The sequence below is a fragment of the Talpa occidentalis genome, unplaced genomic scaffold (assembly GCF_014898055.3).
Source record: "Talpa occidentalis isolate TD23 unplaced genomic scaffold, MPIMG_talOcc4v2.1 talOcc4.15, whole genome shotgun sequence".
NCBI classification, from domain to species: Eukaryota; Metazoa; Chordata; class Mammalia; order Eulipotyphla; family Talpidae; genus Talpa; species Talpa occidentalis.
Genome location: NW_023601543.1, coordinates 14543943 through 14566780, shown reverse-complemented (window position 1 = coordinate 14566780; position 22838 = coordinate 14543943). Strand labels below are relative to the sequence as shown.

General features: G+C 37.1%; 1 protein-coding gene across 1 annotated transcript in view; it reads right to left on the bottom strand.

Annotated features, from left to right (window-relative positions):
* The window catches only part of LOC119245898 (fibrous sheath-interacting protein 2-like), a 59869-nt gene that overhangs the window by 9757 nt on the left and 27274 nt on the right, over positions 1-22838 (bottom strand). The window contains exons 15-17 of the mRNA XM_054695561.1: positions 22658-22694; positions 10914-19716; positions 611-9840 (exon numbers count right to left, since the gene is read on the bottom strand). Of these exons, the coding sequence (XP_054551536.1) occupies positions 611-9840; positions 10914-19716; positions 22658-22694 (18070 nt within the window). The remainder of the gene's footprint in view (positions 1-610; positions 9841-10913; positions 19717-22657; positions 22695-22838) is intronic.

Sequence of the window (22838 nt, the reverse complement as noted above, 5' to 3'; positions counted from 1 at the left end):
GATAAGGATAAAGTAGGAAAAATAGGAATGAAATTGGGTATGTCCTGAGGATGTAAGAGTATGGGGACGTGGAAGGGTCTTGTGTAATGAAAGTGATGTAACAAGAATGAAAGAACTCTGAAGAGCTTGCAGTTTAATGTTTCTTGATAGTTAAATACACACAACACTCTACCATGGTATCTTAAGATGAGGATTTAAATCTCTGATAGAGGCTGTTTTAGCTGATATCCTACCTGGTCCTTTTGGACCCACATATTACTATGACTATGTACATCTTTAAAAAAAGAACAGGCATTTGTAAACATTACATTTCTCCCAAGTCACCAAATGAGTATTACAATTTCAATCAACCTGGTTTGTTGTTAAAGGTATTTGCCTATATTGTTATCTAGTTCTATTAGCCTGTCACCTTTACACTGAGCCACAGTACTGAAGGGGTAAATGCAAGGAAAGCAGAAAACTCTATTGGATGAATCAGAGTGCCTAATTCTAGTGGGCTGGGCAGGAGAAAACTGATCACATGCATCTGTATAATCTACCTAAGGAAGAAAATCACAGGACAACCAGATCTCACAACCAATTTCTTCTCAACCACTGCCTTTGCACTTACCTCACGAGGCTTTACATTCAGTCTTCCGGCCTTATCCAGTGAGATGCGTTTTTCTTTCCTTCTTGTTCCTTCATCAGGAGTATGGTATATTGAGTAATTCCTCCCACTTATTGATGCTTTTCTTAGGGTTTCAATGTTATGTCTGGTTCTAGCCAAACAGTCCATCTGAAGCTTCTCGAGAGGTTGTGTTTTAATAGATAGGACTCCTAAGTGACCTGCAACAATGTCTGGGTCGATTTTGATTGGTTGTTTTCCACGGTGAGGAATTATTTTAATCGGAACATCCTTTTCACTTAAATCTTGATCTAATGCATATGGCTCTAGCTCAGGTTCCATTTCAACAGCATGCTCATGCACCTTTTCAACAATCTGACTGACGTCCAGATTGCCAAAGAGATCAGCATTTGAATCTTTTGGGCTAATCATTTCGAGTGGACAATTTGAAACTTTGCTGACAATCAATGAAGCTACTTCTTTAGGGAAGAAGTGGTTGGCAACTTTGATATCATAATACAGTTCTTTGTATGTCCCAGATTGTTGCAATACTAGATTATAAACAGAATCGACCATCTGAGAAATAATTTTCATACTTTTTGGATTTAAAATATTTTCTTCAGGATTAGCAGCTCTAACACTAATGTTATTCCTGGAAAGTTCCGCTGTCACTGATTTTGTCAACTGAGATGCAAGTTTAATTAATTCAGGCTTTGATAAGTCTTTAGCATCTTTGTTTAAGGCACTTGGCAACTTCACTAGTTTAGCCAAGAACAAGGCAACCATTTCCTCTACAACCTTAGCATCTAACACAGTCTCTTTCTCAGCTGAAGGCTTTTCCTTTGACTTAAGGTCATCAATAATCTTAACCACTTTTTCCATAATACTAATAGTTTCAAAAACTAGCTCTGTACTTGATGCTTCTTCCTTTGCTTGATGAAATTCTGAACTGGAAATTTCCTTCACCATTAAAAATCCTATTATATCAGAGAGGACACTGCTTTTGCCCATCAAATCTTTATACATTGACATATGGGAGCCAGAGTGTTTTAAAACACTATTATAAACAGTAGTAGCTACTTTTTCAATACTTGTGCTGTCTGCTAAAGATAGAGTGCATGATTCTTGGGTTTGCGGGACAACTGTAATCTGACTTCTGGATATATATTCTTGGAATGAAGTTAGGATTTTTGAGATTATTTTTTGCATTTCAGTATTTAGAGAATTGCTCTGTTTCTTTTCCACTTTTGGAAACACAGATAAAAGCTTTGACAACAAATTTACAGCAATTTCTTCTATTATGTTAAAAGGTAGCTTGTAAGTCTGTGACAGCTGAGGCTGGGGAACTTCAGAGGTTTGGATGATATCTTTAAGGATATTTTCAACAACAATGTCAGCTTCTGTACACTGAGGTGGTGTTAACTCTCCAGAAAAATAATTCTGCAACTGATTGCCAGCCACTTCCCGTACAACCAAATTAGCTATGGTTTCTGAAAGTATTTTGCAACCACTACTGACACAATGTTGTATGCTCTCTTGAGATCCAAATTGTGGCAAGAGATTATTGTAAATTGTCTGAGCCACTAATTGAATAATTTCATCATCATTAGGATGTAAGGATTTGACATTCTGCAGAATCATATCTTCATCGTTGGAAATATGCACCATAATTGTACTTACTAACTTCATTTGAAGGAAATCCAATTCTGAGGACAAATTATCCTCAGATATTTCTGTTTTAGTGTTGAGTACTCTCGAGAAGATTTTTGATAGAAGGGAAGAAACTATATTTTCTAAAAAATCATTAGGCAGCATTATGGTATATGGCGAGGAAGTTTGACATTCTTTGCAAGCTGTTTGGGCAAACCTCCGGACCCTTTTCATAACCTCCTTAGATTCTAGGGGCAAACACACTGAAGCTGGAACCTCATCATAAAGTGGCAAGTTTATTTCATGCTGGACAATTTCTTTCATTACTGCATTGGATAGTTTTCTTGCTAGATGTTCTCCGTTACTATTTATGTCCTTACAAATGGAGCTTCGGGACGTATACTCCTGTAAGGTTCTGCAGATTGACGAGTGAACTATCTTGTTGACCAACATTTTATCAATGGATGGTATTTCAGTCATTAAAAGTGCCTCAGCTGAAGATGTTTCAGTAGCCATTTTAGGCATCCGTGGCGCTTTATCCATAACTGTCATTTTTATCTCAGGAGATGTTTTAGCCACAGAGGGCTCTTTTTGCCTGAGAGGTACTTCACAAACTGATGAGATCGGATCTGTCGATGGTAGGAACTTACTTCCCTGATTGGGTTTTAATACTTTAATTTGAGCATCTGAAAACTCCTTCAGTAGGGAATCAATCAGTTTTATAGCGGTGTCATAGAGCTCAGGTTGATTTACATGATCAGTTACATCTTGATTTGCATCATAATCATCGGTGCCTGGTGAGGAAGAGAAAATTAATTTGTTAATTATTTCAGAGATGATATCTTCCAAAAAGTTGGCAGGGAAAATCCTCAGGTTATTTTCTGGTGGAATCATAAGATTGATCTCTTTATCTTTCCTTTTCTCATTCTTTCCCCTTTTCGCAGGAGCATTTTGTTGAGCTGTCTCCACTGAAGTAGGCTCTGCAAAATACTTGTCATCGGCTTTTACATATGCGGCTTTATCACCAAGGCAATTTGGGGGTTTTGCATCATTTATTGGGTCTTGGCAAGAATATAATTCTAAGGCATTTCTGTCAATACTTTCAGTGATATTTTGTGGATGCAAGATCAGTTTGTTACCCATGATTCTGTCAGCCGGAGAATCTGTCCTCTCCTCTTGATTCCCTCTGTTTCTCACCTCAGATTTCAGATGTGGTAATTCTTTTTCTAATGAACTTTCTCTTTTTTTGCTACTCTTATAGATTTTTACATTGGGTTCAGATATAACTTTGTTGTTTGTGTCATCAGTAGCTGATGAAAAATGGTGTAACTCATCAGCTTGTCCTTTCTCATCTTTTCTAGCCAAACTGTCTTTCTTGATTTCATTCTTTGTCAGGGCTGGACTCCAGCCTCGCCCCTGAATATCTTGACTTCTCTCACTGATTGTTAAGGTGACTTCTGATAACTTCTCTTTACCTTTTCCAATTGCACTTTCCTTCTTTGTTTCATTCCCCTTTTTATTTGCCCCATCTTTGGGTAAACCTGGTGCTAGGGAAGTTACTTTGCTCTTCATAATGCTAGTTATAGTAGAAGGGAACAGATCATCAGTGTTACTTTTGAAATTATCTTTTCTATTAAGTGCTCCTTTACTAGCTTCTGAAGTGCCCATTTTGTCTTTGAGGTCTGAAGTTAGAGGAGTACGTGATGATGATTGTTCAGGTGAAGAAACTGGATTTACTTTCAAGCTTCCATTTATCTCTGTAAAGGTGTCATTTGGTAGGTGTTGGACTCTTTGGATAATGTTATCTACATCTAGAAATGAGAAGATGGTAGACCAGCCTCCTGAAAAAAGTGGTTGAATCTTGAAAGCAGAGATTGCCTTGAGGGCTAACGTAGCAATCATCCCTATAGCAGTCTTATTTCTGGCATATTTTGGAAAATTGTTAGATCCATAGATTTCCATGGCCTCGTCATACACAGAATCAGATAGTTTATTGATTCTCCCTTTATCTACTGGTGGAAATGAAGGCATTTCTTCAGCATTCGTTAGAACTTTAATTTCACTCTTCCTAAATTCCCCTATCAGGGCATTTACAAATTTTATACTCATGCCCATGAGGTCTCTTTCTGATAGCTCTTTGTCTTTAGGATTTTCAGTGATACTCATGAGACTATAAAATTTGCGAGTAAGATCAATTACAACATCTTCCAAGAATGCAGCAGGATATATAGAAGGTTGTGGGGAGGACTGTATTTTTTCCTTACCAGGATACAAGAGTTCAGTGGCAGGGTCTGCTTCAGGTAAGCACCTGAGAGGTGAGTCTTCATCATGCAAAAATGGCTGCAGATGGTGGGCTATAATTTCCTTCATGATAAAACTAGCTATTTGTCTGAGGAACAAGCCTCCCTTTTTACATGTATCTTTTTGTGCTTCATCTTGGAATTTAAAGTTTTTCGTTATATGGTTACATATGGAGTCAACAAAGTTCTCAATTGCCCCTAACTGCATACTTGGTGCATGCTCGTCTGCTGTGGCAAGCCTAATCTCATGTTCAGAAATTTCTGTTATAATCTCATCAGTTAGTTTTGAAGCTGCATCCACAAACTCATGATCTGGTGATACCCTTTCTTCATTTAGTCCAGTTTCAGATGAAGGGAACATATGTGCCAGAAGCTTGAAAATCATATTTTCTAAAATGGAATGAGACAATACAGTGATGCATGATGGTAAGACATTGCCATCATTGTTGATGATGTCAAGCACATTTCTGATGATGTTTTCTTCATGGAGGGAGGAATAGGAAGAAATTGCTAATTCTCCCCAAACTAATGACTCTATCTGATAATCATAAATTTCTTCTAACAGTAAATAATATATATTTTTTCCAAGACTGATGGTATCGCTTTGTATAGCGTTATAATCAGTTATTTTTTCATACACTTGGTTGACCACTTTTTTAACCATTTCATTATATGTCACTGAAATATACAGGTTTTCATCCAAGTGATCTGTAACTAGAATCTGTGATGTGGTGAACTCCAGGACAACTGACTTTACTAATATTGTAACAATGTCAGTAATGTCGGCTTTTGCTTTATGTGGGTTTTCAGCAGTGAAGTCATTATATGAGAATGTATAAAGGATTTTGCATAAAAGCTTAGAAATTACTTCCTCCAAAAAGACAGCTGAATTCACAATGAGAGCTAACTCCCTTTGTTTAGGATCTACTGCTCTCGTTTGATAAATCTCATCAACTGTATCTGAAGGAAGACTTTTATCTCCAGATAAAAATGACTCAAGGTGATGGTTAAACAGTTCTTTTATTATATAACTTGCTATTTTTGTAGCAGGTATATTACTTAAGTCTTTTTTATCTTTTGTAAGAGAGCGGTATAAATTTGAATGATAAATATCAGCATAAATGGCATTGACCATAATCTCTATATCTTTTTCTGAAATCACATTTTGTTTTTCATTTCCATGTTTAATAATGCATATTGCATGTTTAGAAATTATTGACATGATCTCATCAATCAGTCTCGTATCTGTGTTATTGAAGTCTGACTGTGAATAGTCTGGGTCTCCTGCATTGCAATTTAATAGATTTATCTGCGATAAAACTTGTGTGATTATTTTTTCCAAATGTGTATGTGATAATATGGTAGTATATGTTGTATAAGTCTGTCTACAGACTCTTGAATTACTAATAGCGTAATGAACTCTCTTCATCAAAACATCAGTATTGAGTTTTGAATATGAATGTAAAGGCAGTTTTGCTATGAAATCTGGATGAATCCCCAAATCAAAAACTTCACCCATGATAATTTTAGTTACCCTTTCAGCCAATGTCTTTGTGTCACTGAGAAAGTCCGTATCAGGTTCCAGTTCATATTCTTGTAAAACTTTGCTGTATGCTGTATCAATAATTTTGATCACTATGTCTTTATGTACTGGTGGCAAACACAATTGTTCCTTAGCATTTTCTATGTTGTTAACTTGAGCTTTTGAGAATTCCTCTGTTATCAAATATATGAGTTTTTCGGCTTTCTGCAACAGTTCTTTTTCTGAATCTCTTAATGATTTTGTTTGTACAATACCAAACATCCTGTGGAATATTTTGCTTAAAACCCCAGAGATCACATCTTCCAAAAGGGCTGAAGAGTAAACACGGGCAAAAGAGTGTTGCCTTTTGGCATCATCAAAGCATGTAGATGAAGGAGGAAGTGATGACTTTCCACACACAAAAGGATGAAGATGTTGCTCACAGACATTTTTAATGATAAAACCTGCTATTCTATCGATGAGAACATTGTTAGTGCTTGTGATATCTTGTTCAATTGTTTCTTGGGGCCCAAAGTTTTGCAGGATGTTGCTGAATACGGAGTCAACGAGATGTTGAGCAGCATCCTCTGAATAAACAGATTTAGTTCCTTCTTCATCTTTTGAAAATTGAATTTCATGTTGGGAAATTTTCATCTTAATATCATCAATTAACTTTGAAGAGATTTCACTGCAATGAATTCCTGATTTATCTTTGAGATTTTCACAGAATGGAGCCATGCTAAATGCAGAAGGAAAAATTCTCATTAACAGTACTCTGATTATGTCTTCCAAAAATGTGTAAGGCACCAAGGTGTTATATGGAGAAAAATGCTGGCTTGGGTTGGTAGATTCACTGATGTCACTAAAGATGTTCTGAATAATGTTCTCTGCTGTTAACATAGCATAGGATGAAGTTGACAAATCCCCAGAAAACAGTGGATGGAAAAGATAATCAGAAATTGCTGCTACAATTAAATTGGCAATATTTTCTGCAAAAATATCACTGTCCCTGAGTATGTTAGTATCGACTTCTGGTTCCAGGCATTGCCATTTCAGAACATTCTCATAAACTGAATTGACAAGTTTATCCACAGCATCTACATCTACACTGGGGAAAGACTGCTCTTGGTCATCACGAAGAACGCAGATTTTAGCTTTGCTAAAATGGTTATTAATTGAGCTTACTATTTTTTGGGTGATTTTATCCAGTTCACACTCAGAGTTATATTTTGGATTGAATACCTTTGATAAAAGCCTGGCAACAGTTTCTTCTACAAATGTATGAGGATAAAAATCCATCCCTAGTGTTGATGGTTTCTGGAGTCTGTGTGACTCTGTGACTTCACTGAGAATCTCTTTAACCATATTTGGTATTTTATTCAATGGAGCCAGTGAATGAGGTAAGCCCTCTCCACACAAAAAGGGTTGAAGATGTTTTTCTATAATCTCTTGAATAATGAGACTAGCTATTTGGTCAACCATAATTGGGCTTTGGCTTATTATACTTTTTTGTATTGACCCGAGAGAATCAGACATCTGCAAAATATTATTATAAATAGACTCCACCATATTTTGAAGGTTTTTTTCTGTACATAGGTATTTGCAATCATACTTAGTGAGCCAAATCTTATGCTTTGAAATGGTTAACATAACTTTATTTATTATACAGGTGGATATCTCATTAAAATCTGAAGTTCTTAAATATTTCTTTTCCAAGCAAGAAGACTTATGGGGTGGAGGAATGAACTGAGATAACAGTCTTCTGATGACATTTTCTAAAAATGAGTATGATAACATGGTACTATAGCCAGTTAAATATTGACTTTGGTAATTCAGTTCTCTCAGATTGTTTTGAAGTTTCTGCAGTATATTTTCAGCATTGAGAGGGTAATATGAACTAGGCATGAGCTTTCCTATGAAGCACACTGGGAGTTGGTAGTCTACACTCTCCCTCAATATACCATTAGTTATCTGTTCTGCTATTGAGGTGGTAGCATGTGCCAGATGACTGCCACAGGTAATGTGCCGTGCATAGTTGCATGAAACATCACTATAAACGGACTCAGAAATCTTACTAACAGTTTCTTTAGAGAAAGGTGGAAAACATTTCCTTTCTACAATATTCCGCAAAACAGTGACTCGTGCACTATTAAACTCATTCACCACAGAGATGGCATCTAGTATTATCATCTCATTCAGTTGGGTTTTAGTGATGTTTAAGTTTCTGCCTTGCAATGAAGTGGAGAGATTGAGAAAAATGTCTACAATTATTTCCTCCAGAAATGCGGCAGAGTAAACTCCTGTGTACATGCCTTCTGGGTATTGCATATTAAGAATGGCCTTTGAGTTCACTTCCTCTTCACCTGGTCTTTGAAGAGAATGAGAAGGAAATTTTTGTGAAAATTGTCTACCAAATGGGGCTTGCATTTTGGAATGAATTGCCCTAAGATTATTCGCTGATGCTGTCAAAGGCTTGCTGTCATAACTCGTGGATCTTATGGAGTCTTTACCCTGTCTTGATTCTTTTAATTCTGGTCTTTTTGTTTTGGGAAAACTAGGAAGTTTTGTTCTTTTTCTATATGTTAATTGCTCATTTGTAAAAGCTGGCCTTCTGGGAGTTGGCTGCATGCTGCATAACAGTTTATCCATCAAGGATTTTACTAAGCTGTGAGAAATAACATTAAGCATATATTCTTGATCCATGTCTGACATATCATATCCTTCAAATGGTGAGCCACATATTATTTCCTTGCAGTAATCCTCTACATCTTGAAGTATGTTGAATAGTTGATGTTCTGTGGATACTGCATCAGCAAAAGGACTATTTATAAGAAAGTTCTTGGTTGGATATTTTTCTGAAAGTAGTCTGTTTTCACACACAACTTTCATAAGAAAAACTGATTTTGGGGAGAACTGTAGGTTATTTCTAGGTATTCTAGGATATTGCTGGTTATTTGAAGAGAGGGACATTCCTCTTGCTATTTTACAAGACTCCGTATCCCAATTTGGACATTCATCTGGCAAAAACACATCTAAAACAATATCAAAAATCTTATTAGCTACTTCTTTAGATTCATGAGTTTTTAGGCTACCAACTAGAGTGTCTAATTTATATGCCAGAAATTTTAGTTTATTTTTTTGTACTAGTTGATTAATTAGACGAGTGGGAGATGATTTACAACCTCCAGGGCCTGCTTGTCTTTTCATCCCTTTGGCTTTGTTGCCAATGGGCAACCTCTGACTTTTAAGTACTGGAAGCAATTTGTTTTTTCCTTTGCTGTCAGGCTGATGATTTATTCCTAGTTCTCTGGACAAAACGTGAGTCACTCCTACTAAGAGATCCTGAAAGAGATCGTCAAACTGAGTCACAATTACTTGTGGGCAGTAAATATATTCTGTCTTCACCTGAAGCACTTTTTGTATATCTGCCTTTAAAATGCCACTATTAAAAAGGATTTGAATAATGATTTCAGAAGTGTTCAAAGCAAGTCCACTAATAGAAAATGACCGACTCCCAAACAGTTGGGACTTAACTAAAATAAACCTTTTAAAAGTTGAATCTGGTATTGCCAATGATTTCTGTTTTCCACTGTCTTCGGCGCAATCAGAAATGCTAGAACTTACATAGAAAATAACCAATTCAGTGAGATGTTCACAAAATTGATTAAGTGAAGAATCACTGTTGATGCTTCTTAAAGGCTGTTTTGATTTATATCTTTTCCTCAACAATGTGGACGCAATAGGTACTTTTTCATCAAGAGGACCTTAAAACAGAAAACATGCATTATGGAAAAATGATGACCATTCAGAATACTGGTATTATACATGAATTTCACTTTGGGTGTACCCTCACTCAAGACATAGAAAAACTTAGCCATGCTGTGGACTCTTTCCCTGGAAGTTAAGAAAACAGACCAGAAAAATTCAAATCTCTAAGTACTGGTTTCTTCCTTGGATAGCTGCTGCTTTAAGAAGCTGGAAATCCTGGAGCAAAGAAATGATTTCCAGCTTCAGTGTGATAATATTCTAGAGTGATTCCAATGATATCAAGAGGCTTAGAATTTTTGTAACATTATCAGCTGTTCAGCAAATTACCCATTTTGTGATTATATAGTACATAGTAAATTGAACTGAATGATACTACCGATGTTTGAAAGTTTTTGACATACAAAAATGGCTATTTCATATGGTTTAACCCAATATATGCATATAAGCAATCACAGAAAGGGAGCATAGATACCATATTCGTCATCATGAGCTTATAGAGTATTATACCTAAAATGAATTTAGGAACATGAACAGAATAAAAAGTTTAATGCCACTGTTCTTATAAACTCTGCCAGTAATAACGGCAAAGATTTTAACTTTATACCTCAAAAAGAACCTGGATCGTTATTTAAAGTCAATCAACTAAGGTCTGACAATAATGTAAAGTCCCTTTTTAAAAGAACTTAAAAAAAAACTCTTGCAATTTCTCTTTGGAAATTGCCTTTATAGCAGTTGTATGTACCATGCAAGATAACTGGTCTTGTTTCATGGTCGTACTTCATACCTAATCAAATATTCTGCTTTAAATTATGCCCATTTAATCTACCTGCAGATAGGGAGAGCTGAACAGCATGCCTACAAATAAAAATTATGTAAATGTGTAACTTTTTTCTTAGCATAGTGACCAGCTGAAAAACACACAAGTAGATAAACAGTCACCCCGAATCTAATGCTATTTTCAGAGAAGCAGTGAATGTAACGTCTTGGATGTGTCAGTTTTTTTTTTTTAAATTATCATTGACATTTTCCCCTAAAATCATGCAGACTCTATTAGTCATCCTGCACTCACCTCTGGTTTTGAAGTTCTTTAAATGTATGACCACAGATGTAGTGACATATCTTGCTATTGCATGGATTTCACATGGTCCTAGTTCTTGATCAGCAAAAGCAATGACTTCAACCTCTTCAAGAGTTGCTATATTCTTTAACTTTGAGTACTTAATTTTCCACTTTTCTAGTAAAGTGAGACCTTTTCCACTTGCTATAAGGCTTTTATTTTCTTCTTTAGTTTTATAGATATTTCTTTTTCCCCATATGTGAAGTAAACTTTTCTGGTCTTTTTGTTCTTCGGCTGTTATAGGAGACCATTCCTTTGGTACCAAAAATGGCGTCATTGTTTCTACATTTTCATCAGTGTGTGGGGTTTCAATGGTAAGGCCGTAATGCAACAGCGTGGTATTGACAATATTTTCTGCAGCTAAATGTATCTTGAGTGGTGAAATGGTTGTCTGTTTTTGGTTTGGCGTAACAACTGGTTTGGAGGACTTACATTGAAGCATGCCTTGATTTTCACTTTTCACTTCACTGAGGGACATGGGGTCCTCTAGTACTGCTTGTGTTGAGCCACTGGAATGCTGAGATGTTTTCTGTAAGACAATGCCTTCTGGGTGAGAACTGTGTTTTTCCACAGCTTGATAAAAACAGCTGGAGCCTTGGGCTTCACTTCCAGAAAATGATGGCTTACATTCTAATTTGAGTCTTTCTGATTCAATTTCTGTGGTTTTACCTGTATCTTCTACAGAGTATCTGACATAGGCAGGTAGATTTGAGGAAGATGTGACCTTTATTTTATCTTCCTCTGCATTAAATAAGCTAGATATTTGTGGAGGCTCATCCCCACTGTCAGCTCCTTTTAACTCTAAAGTGGGCATTCCCAACCTTGTTGCAAATTCTGCTTGATTAATGGCATAGACATCTTCAGCTCCCAGAAGATTTTCCTTTGGATGTCTTGTGATTGTTGTTTTGTGGCAGTGGGTACACTGATCCATCAGTATGCTGATCTGACTTTCTATCAGGTTTTCTTCAAATACATTGGTTGAAGGTGGTTCCACTTGACATTTTGCTTTGTATAGCTTGCTCTTAATTATACCAAGCATGCCACTGACAGTATTAGCAGTATAAGTAAGCAATTCTGAATGGAATGAGTTAAGTTGTTGAAGGCTATTCTGTATGTTTTCTTGTGTTATCATACTACTTGATTGAGATTCACCAGGAAATTTGGTCAGTGGTGGTAACTTTGGCAGTATCGCTGTCGATGGTTTCTGTTGGAGATCAAAAAAGCTTTTGATAGGTCTTTTCACAATTTCAGAAAAAGCATATGTAGAGATATGTTTAAACTGTAGGTCTGCAAATGACACTAAGATGTTCATAACTCCTTCTATGATCACTTCAGTGATTGGGTGGTTAGAGCCCCCCAATTTTTTGTCTTTCAACTGTGCATTACAAGTTGGTATATTGTCAAGGCTGGTTGTTCTTAAGGAACCATGTTTACTTCCAGTGGTAGTTTCTTCCTTGCTTTCTAGAGTTTCTTTACTCTCTTTTATGAACATTTGAGTCAAGAAGCACAACTCTAATTTTTCAAGTAGCTTTTCAACAATTTCCTGTGCAAATATATTAATTTGTGCCTGGGAATCCTCAGCTTTAGAAGTAGCTCTTTTAAAATTATGGTACCTGCTTTCACAAGCCTGAAGAGGAGGCAAATTTAAAAGTGAAACATAGGGTTCTAATTCTTTTGCTTTCATTGAAATTTCATTTAAACTAGTCTTAGCTATCATCAATAGCTTATATCTTTCATTTTCCATGCTACCTGATTCTGTTCGCCATTTATCAAACATCTGTTTAGAAACATCTTTAGTAAAGATTTTCTCTAGCTGTGAAGAAACATTCTCCAGAGAGACAAGGGTTTCTGGATTTGCAGTATAAAATGTGCTAAAATTCTTCTGTGAAAGTTCAAGATTATCTGAGTATGAGCCTTTTATTGGGTCAGTCAAATTGTTCTTTGTAGTATACAATCCTTGCAAAACTGCATTAACTATTTCACTTGCGGTCACAATTTGAACTAAAGGTAAATAATTTACATTTACCATTGCTCTTGCTTGCCTCACCTTTTGAAATTCATTCACGATTGCTTCCAGAATATTGCTTACTATATCCTTAGCATACACTTTTAGTTCTAGAATGGGGAGTTTTGATCTAGGTAAGAAGTTTCTGGCATCCCCTGTAAATAACAGGTAGGGCAGCCCAATGGTGGTCTCGGAACAGCTGTCTCTCAGCGTTTTCTCGCCAAGATCTAACTTGGTATTGTCTTTGGCTCTAGTGCCACTAGGTTCTAGCTGGGGTTTTGTTTCAAATTTAGGTAAAGAGACAACTTTTGATTTTGTTTTAAAACTGTTTTTAAAACTTAACTTAGGGCTGACTTTAGGACTAATTTTAGAACTGCCTGACCTCAATGATCTCATTTCATCAGACTGACCATCGCTGAATGAGCTCTCTTGTAGAATGAGCAAAGCAAAATTTGTGATCTTTTGGAGAACTATTTGGACCAATTCTTCACTCATTTGTAAGGGAGAAAACTGCAAGGTGTTTTCCAATGAAGTGACATTTTTAATGCCTGTGTAAGGATAAACTTGTAGTAACACACATTCAGGGGAAACACTTCTTTTTTCTGCCTCTTTCAGTCCTCTAAAACATGATGTATTCACTGGTAATTCACTACTGCCAGATGCTCCCAATTCTCCCTTGGTCTCATTTTTTTCTAACAAAGATGTAACTATTGAGATCATTTCTTTGAACACATTTTCAACTATATCATCTGCAACACTACTTATATGGGACTGCAAGGTCTTCTTGTGAGCCTCTTCAGCTGCTGCTGTTTTAATTTTAGAATGAGATGTAAAGTGAGGGGGTTCGTGAAATGGAGGCCAGTGGGCTATGTCTTCCATTACCTTTCTATTCACCTTCTGTAAAATGCACTTAACTTCATTCAATAAAGCAATTGTGTTTTCTCCATTTCTAAATATTTCTCCCAAAACCTTTCTCAGGTTTTTTGCTTCTGATGTTATCAGGTTTTGATCTGGGCATTTTGAATAGAGAGACAGTTCAGTGTCTTCTGTTTTTCTTTGAGCCAGATATATTTCGTTTTGTTCAGCTGTTTGTATAAAGAGAATTGAGTCCTGCTTTGAGTAGAAACTACTTGTCTTTAAAGATATTTTATCATGTAACCTCTTTAAGATGTTGTTTACAGTTTCACTTGCAATGATATTTCCTTGCAGTGAAGTATTGTTTGGATATGAATACATCTTTTGGATTTCTAGGTCTACATCACTTTTTATAAACATCAAAATGTTACTGGCAATTATGTCAGCATATTCCTTAAGACAAGCTTGTGGTATCTGAATTGCAGGTTCACATTCTCCCCCATAATTAGTGGCTATGTCACCTATGTCCTTTTGACTTGGAATGATTTTATTTGACATTTTCAGAATATTTACATTTGACGGTACTTTGTTCGATTTAAGAAATACACTGTCATCTTGCTTACAGTTTGTAAATTCTGAGCCAGCAAATATTTTTTTTCTAGTCTGACTATCAAGAGAAAAGAGCAAATCTATTCTTTCTGTGGCAAAAGATTTTAATCTATTCAAAATAGTTTTAGTAATGAAGTGAGCATTTTCGTCATATGGGTCAAGAGCAGATTTCTTGACATTTTGTTTCTTAAGTATGGTTGTCTGATCAAAATAAGTGGACTTCAATCGTTCATCTCTTTCCTTCCTTGCACATGGAAATCTCTTCCCTTCATTCACTGAGTCTGTAACAGCAGATTGCTGGCATTCTGCCTTAGGAATTGTATCAGAAACTGTCAGGGGCAATCTTGGAAAAATCAAATCCTTTGCATTTCTGCCAACTATGATAGCAGAACTGAGATTTTGAAGAACAATAGCCACCATATCACTAGAAATCATAGCAACACAGGACTTAGGAACTAAAAGCATTGGAAGGGCTTTATTTGCACATTCACTGTCCATTTCAGAATTTACTTCTAAAGGCCTCCCACTTACACTACATTTAAGAGTGGAAGCAGCATGTGGGAGATTGCTTTCATCTAGTATTTTCTCACATATGTCATTTAAGATACCCTCAATGGTATCCAATATTTGAAATTGAAGTTTTTTCCTATAGTCACTTTTATTAAACAACTTTTCAACAAGGTAGTCTGACTGACCTGAATCAGTCTCTCTATAAAATATGTTCTTTTCATAGTTGCCCTTAGTAGACACAATATCTAACATTGTGTTAACAATCTGACCTGGAATATTTTCAGAAATCACATTATGAGTGAAGAATGGACCTTTTACTCCTTTATCTAGCTTATGCTTGATTTCTTGTAAAATCTGTCTAGCCACTTCTGTTGCACATATATTTAATTTAGAGGCAGTCCCTTGACATATTGAGGTGGTCTTTCCGAACATATTATGGTCCATTGAGCAACAGGAAAATTGATCATCAGGATATGAATCTTTGGTTGATAACCATGATTGGCTTAAAGCAGCCTCATCACACTGTAAAGGCAAAGACATTTTAACAGTGAAATCCATATGAGGAAAAAAGAGAGCATTTACTTTGGAAGTAGCAAATGTTTCTAAATCTGTTAATACTGACTGTAGAATATCTTCAGCTACATTTCTTTTTCTCAATTCTCCAATATTGAAGATGGACTGATATGTACATGGATTTCTGTTTTCTGTGTCAGAATAAACAGAGGTCTTACCTCCACAGGCTTGTTGAGGAAAAGAGGTATCTGCTGGAAAAGTGATAGCATTATACCTATTTTCATTTGTCTTTCTATCTGTCATGGCAGTGGAATAAAGTTTTTGAAGTATGGTTCTCATCACATTATCTGCAACAATGGTTACGTCTTCTTCAGACACTAAAGGATCCATTGTTTCAGCCAGGGAATGAACAGATGTTTGAGCAACTGGTTCATCTTGAGCATGAGGAATGTCACATAAATGGGACTTGGGGAGAGGAAGCACATTTAACTGGCAAATTAAATCATTCTGAAAAATTTCATTCAAAATATTTCTTATAATAGGAACAATTGGGGATTTCTGCGGCTCTTTGAGTTCTACTTCAATTTTTTTAAATGTTTTTTCTAGTTCCTGTTGTGTAAAATAATCTGATTTAGTTTCTTCCCCTTTGGATCTTTCCTTTCGAGTACTTTCTTTTTCTGTCTCTACAGGATCATCTAAATATGACTCTGGGTCAGCTCCTCCAGGAAGAAAATTTCCATAGGTTGGCTTATAACTATAATATTCAATGCTTCTCTCTTCTGGCTCAGTTTGATGAAAAGTATCTGGAGGCACTGCATTTAAAATTAAATTGACTAGATTTTTAAGCATTTGCTTTATTTGTTGTGGCTTGCTTATATATGTTCCCAAATCTGGCAAGCTCACATTCAATTCAGTCTGAATAGCCTTCAAAATTGTACTTGACACTGTCTTTGCATGCAGGTATACCATAGGCTGCAGTAGTTTTTCACAAATATTATTACTTCTACTTTTCCAGTGTATCTCGTTGCTCCTTTCATTTCCATTGATTCTAGCACCCAGGGTTTCCAAATCTCTAGTGGCAAACATTTCCAATTTAGCAAAAACCATTTCAAGGATATCTAAAGCTATGACTTTTAGTTTATTTGGATGCTTTTCTTGTGCGGCCCCTGTTTGGGGTGCAGTAGTTTCCCTCTTGCTGTCAGTTATGTCTTCACTACCCGCCTGGATCAAGCCAGATGCCATGCTGGAGATAATGTCAGCGCATCTGCTCACTTCCTTAATAAGCAAAGCAAATGATAGGCTGTCAGTGTCAATATACTCCAAAGGAACTTTAAATTCTGAACTTGTGAAACTATGGTCCATCTCAGTACAACATAATTTTGCAATGGTATCTTCTAGAATTGTATGAGCGATGAGCTGAATGTTAGACCTCAATGGAGTGATTGTTCTTAAATTCTCATTGATCCATTCTTGGTTTTGCTCATCAGATAGGGGAGAATGTGGGTGGTCTCCTATGAGCTTGTATAACAAGTCATACAAAATACTTCCAATTCTATCTAACACTTGTGATCTTGGACATTTGTGAACTTCCTCATCCATAGGGGGGCAATGAGAAGGCAAAAGATTTTGCTGACCTCTGTCAGCACTTCTATAGGAGATCTTAGACTGTAACTTATCTGAAGGGAAAAGAATGTTGCTTTTATTTGAATTTCCACTTAACATTTCACAAATACAAGCTGCTAATGAACTTTTCATAATGTCATTATTTAGCTTTGTAACAACAGAGTCTAATTTCTTTTCTGCGTCAGTCCCAAATCCTGTATCTACAAAGTTGCTGACAGGCTGACTTGTCTTCCCATTTAGGTTTTTCTTATTGTATTTCAGTTCTTTCTGAATAGCATCAAAAATGATATTTACCACTTTTGTTGTGCAAGCACTAATGTGAGAATGAAGTGGTGTCTTGTCAGGTGCGGGATTTGAATAGGTAGTATGACTTTCTGGTTTAAAGCAGTTTTGCAACTTTGGGCAAATAAACGAGCACAGTTTCTTAAAAACTGTATAAGTGATCTTATCATTAATGTGAACTGGAGGTTCAGATGTTGATTCACTTTCTTCATATTCTAACCAGTTATGTTTTATAGGATCTATGTCAAGTGCAGATAAAAATTTCATTTTCTTATTACTATCAAACCATCTTTCTAATGGGTCTTCATTTGGTATATCAATATTCTCTAGAGAGGTTTCATGTGCTGATGAAGAATGCTCAATGTGACTAAATGTCGTGTGAAGTACTTTTAATATAGCATCTACAATTTCTTGAGCTACTATATGGATTTCTGACACAGAGAACATACGGTTCATCCATTCTTCATGTGACAGATCATGTGGTTTTACAAAGGTAATAAGAGAAACCTCTTTACCATTTTTATAATCAAAGTTACTAGAGGGTCCAGAAGGTAAGTCTTTGAGCATCTGTGCTAAAATATGGGTAATTATATTTTCTGAGGCTTTTTCTATTTGATACTTTTCTTCTTGACTAAAAAGCAAAGTATCTTTATTCAAATGTGGCTCATCCTTAAAAGATTCCTCATTAGTAAAAGCTGGAAAGTCAGTGTTTAATTGGCATTGGTGAAATGCTACTTTGCCTCCATAAGCAGTCTTTGTAGGCAAGTCCATATTTATTTTGTACTTAAAACCAGCATTTTCCCTTGTTAACCAGTGATCAGGAGACTGTTCTTGCAAGTTTGCTTTTTCTTGTTGGATAGATGAAATCAGTACATTTCCCACTATTCTGTTTATTTCTTCTTTTTCATCTTCAGAATAAAGTACCATACCAGGAACATTTACAGGTGGAAACAGACATGCATAGTTAGGACCATTAGTTGTTCTAGTACTGGCGAGTCTGTTCTTTTCTTTAGTGTTAGGAGGGCTCCTCAGTCTGGCATGCGTACTCTCCTGGGCATCTGTTTTTGCTGGTCTCTGATGTAGCTGAGTCAAGATATCGTCAAGCAGCTGAAGGATGATCACGGTTTCTTCAGCCGCAATGAGCTTTTCATTATTAAGTCCAATTTGTATGTAACCTAGAATAAAGCTGATTACTTCCTCTATAGCAACCACTAGAGAGGGCTGAGAAAAAATATTTGACACTAAAGTTTTAAGTTCTTCTTTGCTAATCAAACTGGCTCTATCAGGTTCAGCACTGGATTGCTTTTTGCCGGCTCTTGGAAGGGATGTATATGTTGGATCTTCCCTGTGTTGGGGATAAGCAGTAGTGGTGATTTTAAGACGAGCAAGTTCATTTTGCGTAGAAGATACAAGAGCCACCAGTTGTTCTAAAATCATATGAATCATACTATCTGCAACTTCACTGATGTTATCAGAAGTATAAGGCGGTGAAACTTTTGAGGTTTGCTCCTTAGAAGCTATGAGATGTTTTTCACTGACAGCTGTGTTTGAGTTAAAGTTCACTGTCATACTTTCTTGGGAATATATCTCAATACATTTTTTCTCAATGGCAGACTGCAGCTTCGCCAGCACGTTTTCCACAATTTCAACTGATGCTGAAGCGACAGCTACATTGGAGGGCACGTCCTCTTTGTTAGTATTGCACTGGTCAGCTGAAATTTCCAATGTAGCCAAGGAAAGAGGGGAAATGGCCTGGGTTAATTCAGACATCACCTCATGAAAAATGTTTTTTAAAATCAACTCAGTTTCCTCTTTTAGATAGTATTTAAAGTCAGCACGAACATCTGGTAATCCCTGCATCTCATTTATGTTTTTTCCTCTTTTACTGGAAGACAGTGAGCCACGGTCAGTGGAGGCATCTTCAGATTTCTTTGAGTCTGTTTTGACCTGGAGGGAAGGGTGACTAACAGGTGTAGAAAGTTTAAGCTTGGGGGGCTCAAAGGTCTCATAATACTTGGCTTCCAAGACATTAAGTTGTCCTTTCTTACAATATTTTTTCTCCACACCTGTTCCTTCTTTATGGGCAGAAGCCTGTTTTAAAGGTGTGGTGGGCTGCTTTTCTGATTTACCAGCTGTGTTTGCACAGGGCTCTGCCTGAAACTTCTGACTTGTTTTATAAGGAAATGTCTCACTGTTCATAGTATCTGAGGAGGAGACAGAAGCATCAGGCATTGGGGGTGTAATGTTTTGTAACTTTTCTTCATACTTTGTGATGGCTGGGTACAATACATTGGTCACTGCAGCCACGACCCAGGTCATTGTGTCATGAATTATACTGTGCAGTTCTTCAGAAGTTACCTGGAAAGGAAGTGAGCAAGGATACAAGGGAAATCAAATATGAATTTACTCCATTTTGGGGGCAGGGACTAACTTTTAATTCCTTATGTCAAACAATGCACAGCCATGGTGTAAAGCAAGAACACAGAATCCAGCCATGGTGTAAAGCAAGAACACAGGAGAGGATCTATTTAAGTAATATTTTGGTTTTCAAGTTGGTTTATTTTCTATGGTTATGATCTATGCTCTGAATAAGAATCTCTTTGATTTGAAATCCTTTGGAAATTTTATTTTCAGTATTTATTTTTAAGGATAAATGGCTTCCTGGTTTGAAAAATAGCTAAGTGGGTGTCTGGGCTCATAGAAAACAAACGCTCTGACAAGAAGACAGACTGTACTGATGATTCAAGCAGTACTTCTTTGTGTGTGTGTGTCTTTCACTGAGGCAACTTTGGTTTACATTGTTGTGTTTTAGAAGTATGGGATGATCTACCCCCGCCCCATGTTGTTACCTTACCACACCCATCACCAAAGCACCCACAGTCCTCCACCATAGTCCTTTGTGCTCCCCACTCATTGTTCTCCCCCCTCTTTCTCCTCCTCTGGCAGCCTTAGTTCGATAGTCAGCTTTCTAGAGTTAGTTCTTGGCTTGGCTTTATCTGCCCCTTTGGTTTCTTTAATCCCCTTCAGCTCCATCCAAGTTGCCACAGATGGCAAGAGTTTATCTTTTCAAGCAATATTTCTTAAAAATGTAAGCCAGATTATCTCTAATTAACCATTCTGTGAAACAAATTTGCAACCAAAGTATTTATGTTTCTTCACAGAGATAGCCTCCTTTGACTTAGGCACCTGTTTAGCTAGGAGGCAAGCATGAAAAACAAAGACTCCTGAAGTCAGTCTGTTTGCTCTGTGGCCACCCTGCTGTTGGCTTCTTCTGTTAATTGACTGCATTTAATATGTAAATGACCACAACTATTTGTTAAGGTTTAATTGATGGGTGACAATCAGCACTTATGATTTAGGGAAAACAAATACATTTTGGGTCCAACAAAAGATTATCAGTGCAAACTGCCTTGGATAGGGAGACAGGACAGCTCAGGCAGTAAAGGAACACAGTAATTTAGGTAGAGAAATAGGGCTGCACTAGAACTGGGACAAGTTCAGTAAGGTCAGCTGGCTGAGCAGTAAAGGGAAATTGGATCTCCTTTAATATGTTGAAGTAGAAACCCAGACTTGAGACTTGAATGACCATTTGCTCAGTGGTGAATTATGCTCATTGTCACAGATTAGGCTGGGCCAGGGGCAGATACAAAACTCCCCACATGCTTATGCATTTCTACTTATTGCAGATAAATTTGGGGACCAAAAAAATCCTCTTGCCTATAACAGTATTATTAATTTTTAAGTTTTTACCGTCAACACAGCCAGATGAGGAGTGTGTACCTCCCACAGAAACTCTACTTTTCAAGGCTAGAGACACAAGTCAGTGCAACAAAGTCCAGATGCTGGGCATTTGAGATACGTATTGTTGCATATTCTGGCATCTGAGCACCAGATTCCTTACAATGTACCTGGTTGCCTCCCAGTTATCTCCAAAGTTAATTCCCAGACTTCCCAAGTTTAGGCCAACATTCAAAGTTAACACCTTGTCGTATGGAGCATACTCTCTTCTGGCCCATTAGAGAAGGTCTGAGGGCCACCTCAGGGAAAAGCCACTCCAATTCCCTCTTAATGTATTGATAAATGTGATAAAATACAATAAATGTGACAAAGTACACATACCATGAAATTTACCATTTGACCATTTTACAATGTACAGTTTGGCAACACTAAGTTCACAATGTCATGCAAATATCATCACTATCGAGTACTTACCACCAGGTCCAGATAATGGATGAGTATGAAAACCAGCATGGGTGACAACATATGATTGCAGAACACTTACCTTACATAAACACATCCTACATCAAACACTGCTGAGAATAGCATCCAAACATTGATAGATAAGTTACTTACCTTCTTGGTCTAAGTCTATTCCAATACATTGAGCTAAGAATTCAACACACAGTATTTTCTCATGAGACAATGCACAGCAGATATTTCTAACCTCGGTATATAAAATAGGAGCATTCTTAAAGTTTTTTTTTTCTTTTTTTGTGGGACCCTCGCTGGCGGCCAGGGAACGAACCTGCGCTGTAGAGGCTGCGGGCAGCCTCGCAGCCCAGCGTTCAATTGCTGTGCCACCAGGGGAGGTCCCATTCTTAAAGTTTTTAATCAAGCGAAACATGGTAAATAGAATCAGATTTTTTAGCTTAAATTGAGAAATAGCCTTTTGGCACCATGTCTAGGTCTTTGTGTTTGCTGCATAGTCTATAAATTGAGCAGGAAAATATGTGAAAGAGCCTGTGCTACTCTCCCCTTTAGTTCATGACTGTTCTCTCGAGCCTCAGAGTTTGGGTTCATCAAATTCACCCTCCTATCTTTGTGTGGTCCCAGTTGCAGCTTTCAGGGAACTAGGCCCCTTCTTTTGATGAAGGAGCGCTTTTAGGAGTCTTATTCCCAGAAGTGAGAGCGATCCAGGCATCGCAAGTCACCTGTCCATGGGGAGGATGCTCAGCCCTGAGCCAGATCTGTAGTGGTCCCCAAAGGCATTCCCCTTAATGGCTGCCCATTATGGAGCTTCGCCCCGCAATGACCAGACCTCTCAAGGCTCCCCAATTTACCCTCCTGAGAACGCCTGCGAAAGGACCAATAAACAGTAATTTGGACCCCCTTTTAAAAATACGTTTGGAACCTGCAAAACTCAAGATTAACTGGGAATGAAAGTCAAGGAAGAGAAAAAGGCAAAGAAGGAGACTGACTAATGTCAACAGATGATTGCAAGTTGGCTGGCTCAGATTTTTCTCTTATAACATTATAAAATACCTTTTGATATGTTGCTTATCAATTTCATCGTACTCACTTTTTCTTGACAGCAACTTTGATAGCAGTTTGGGTTTCTGAAAGGTAAAGAGAGATGGATTTTATTACTTATGGCTAATAATTTATGTAATTCAACCCCCTGTCCCCAATTCCTAATCATTGAATCAGATTACCCCTTTGTGCGTGGGGGATGTTTTTTCTCCCTGGCAATTCACCAAGAA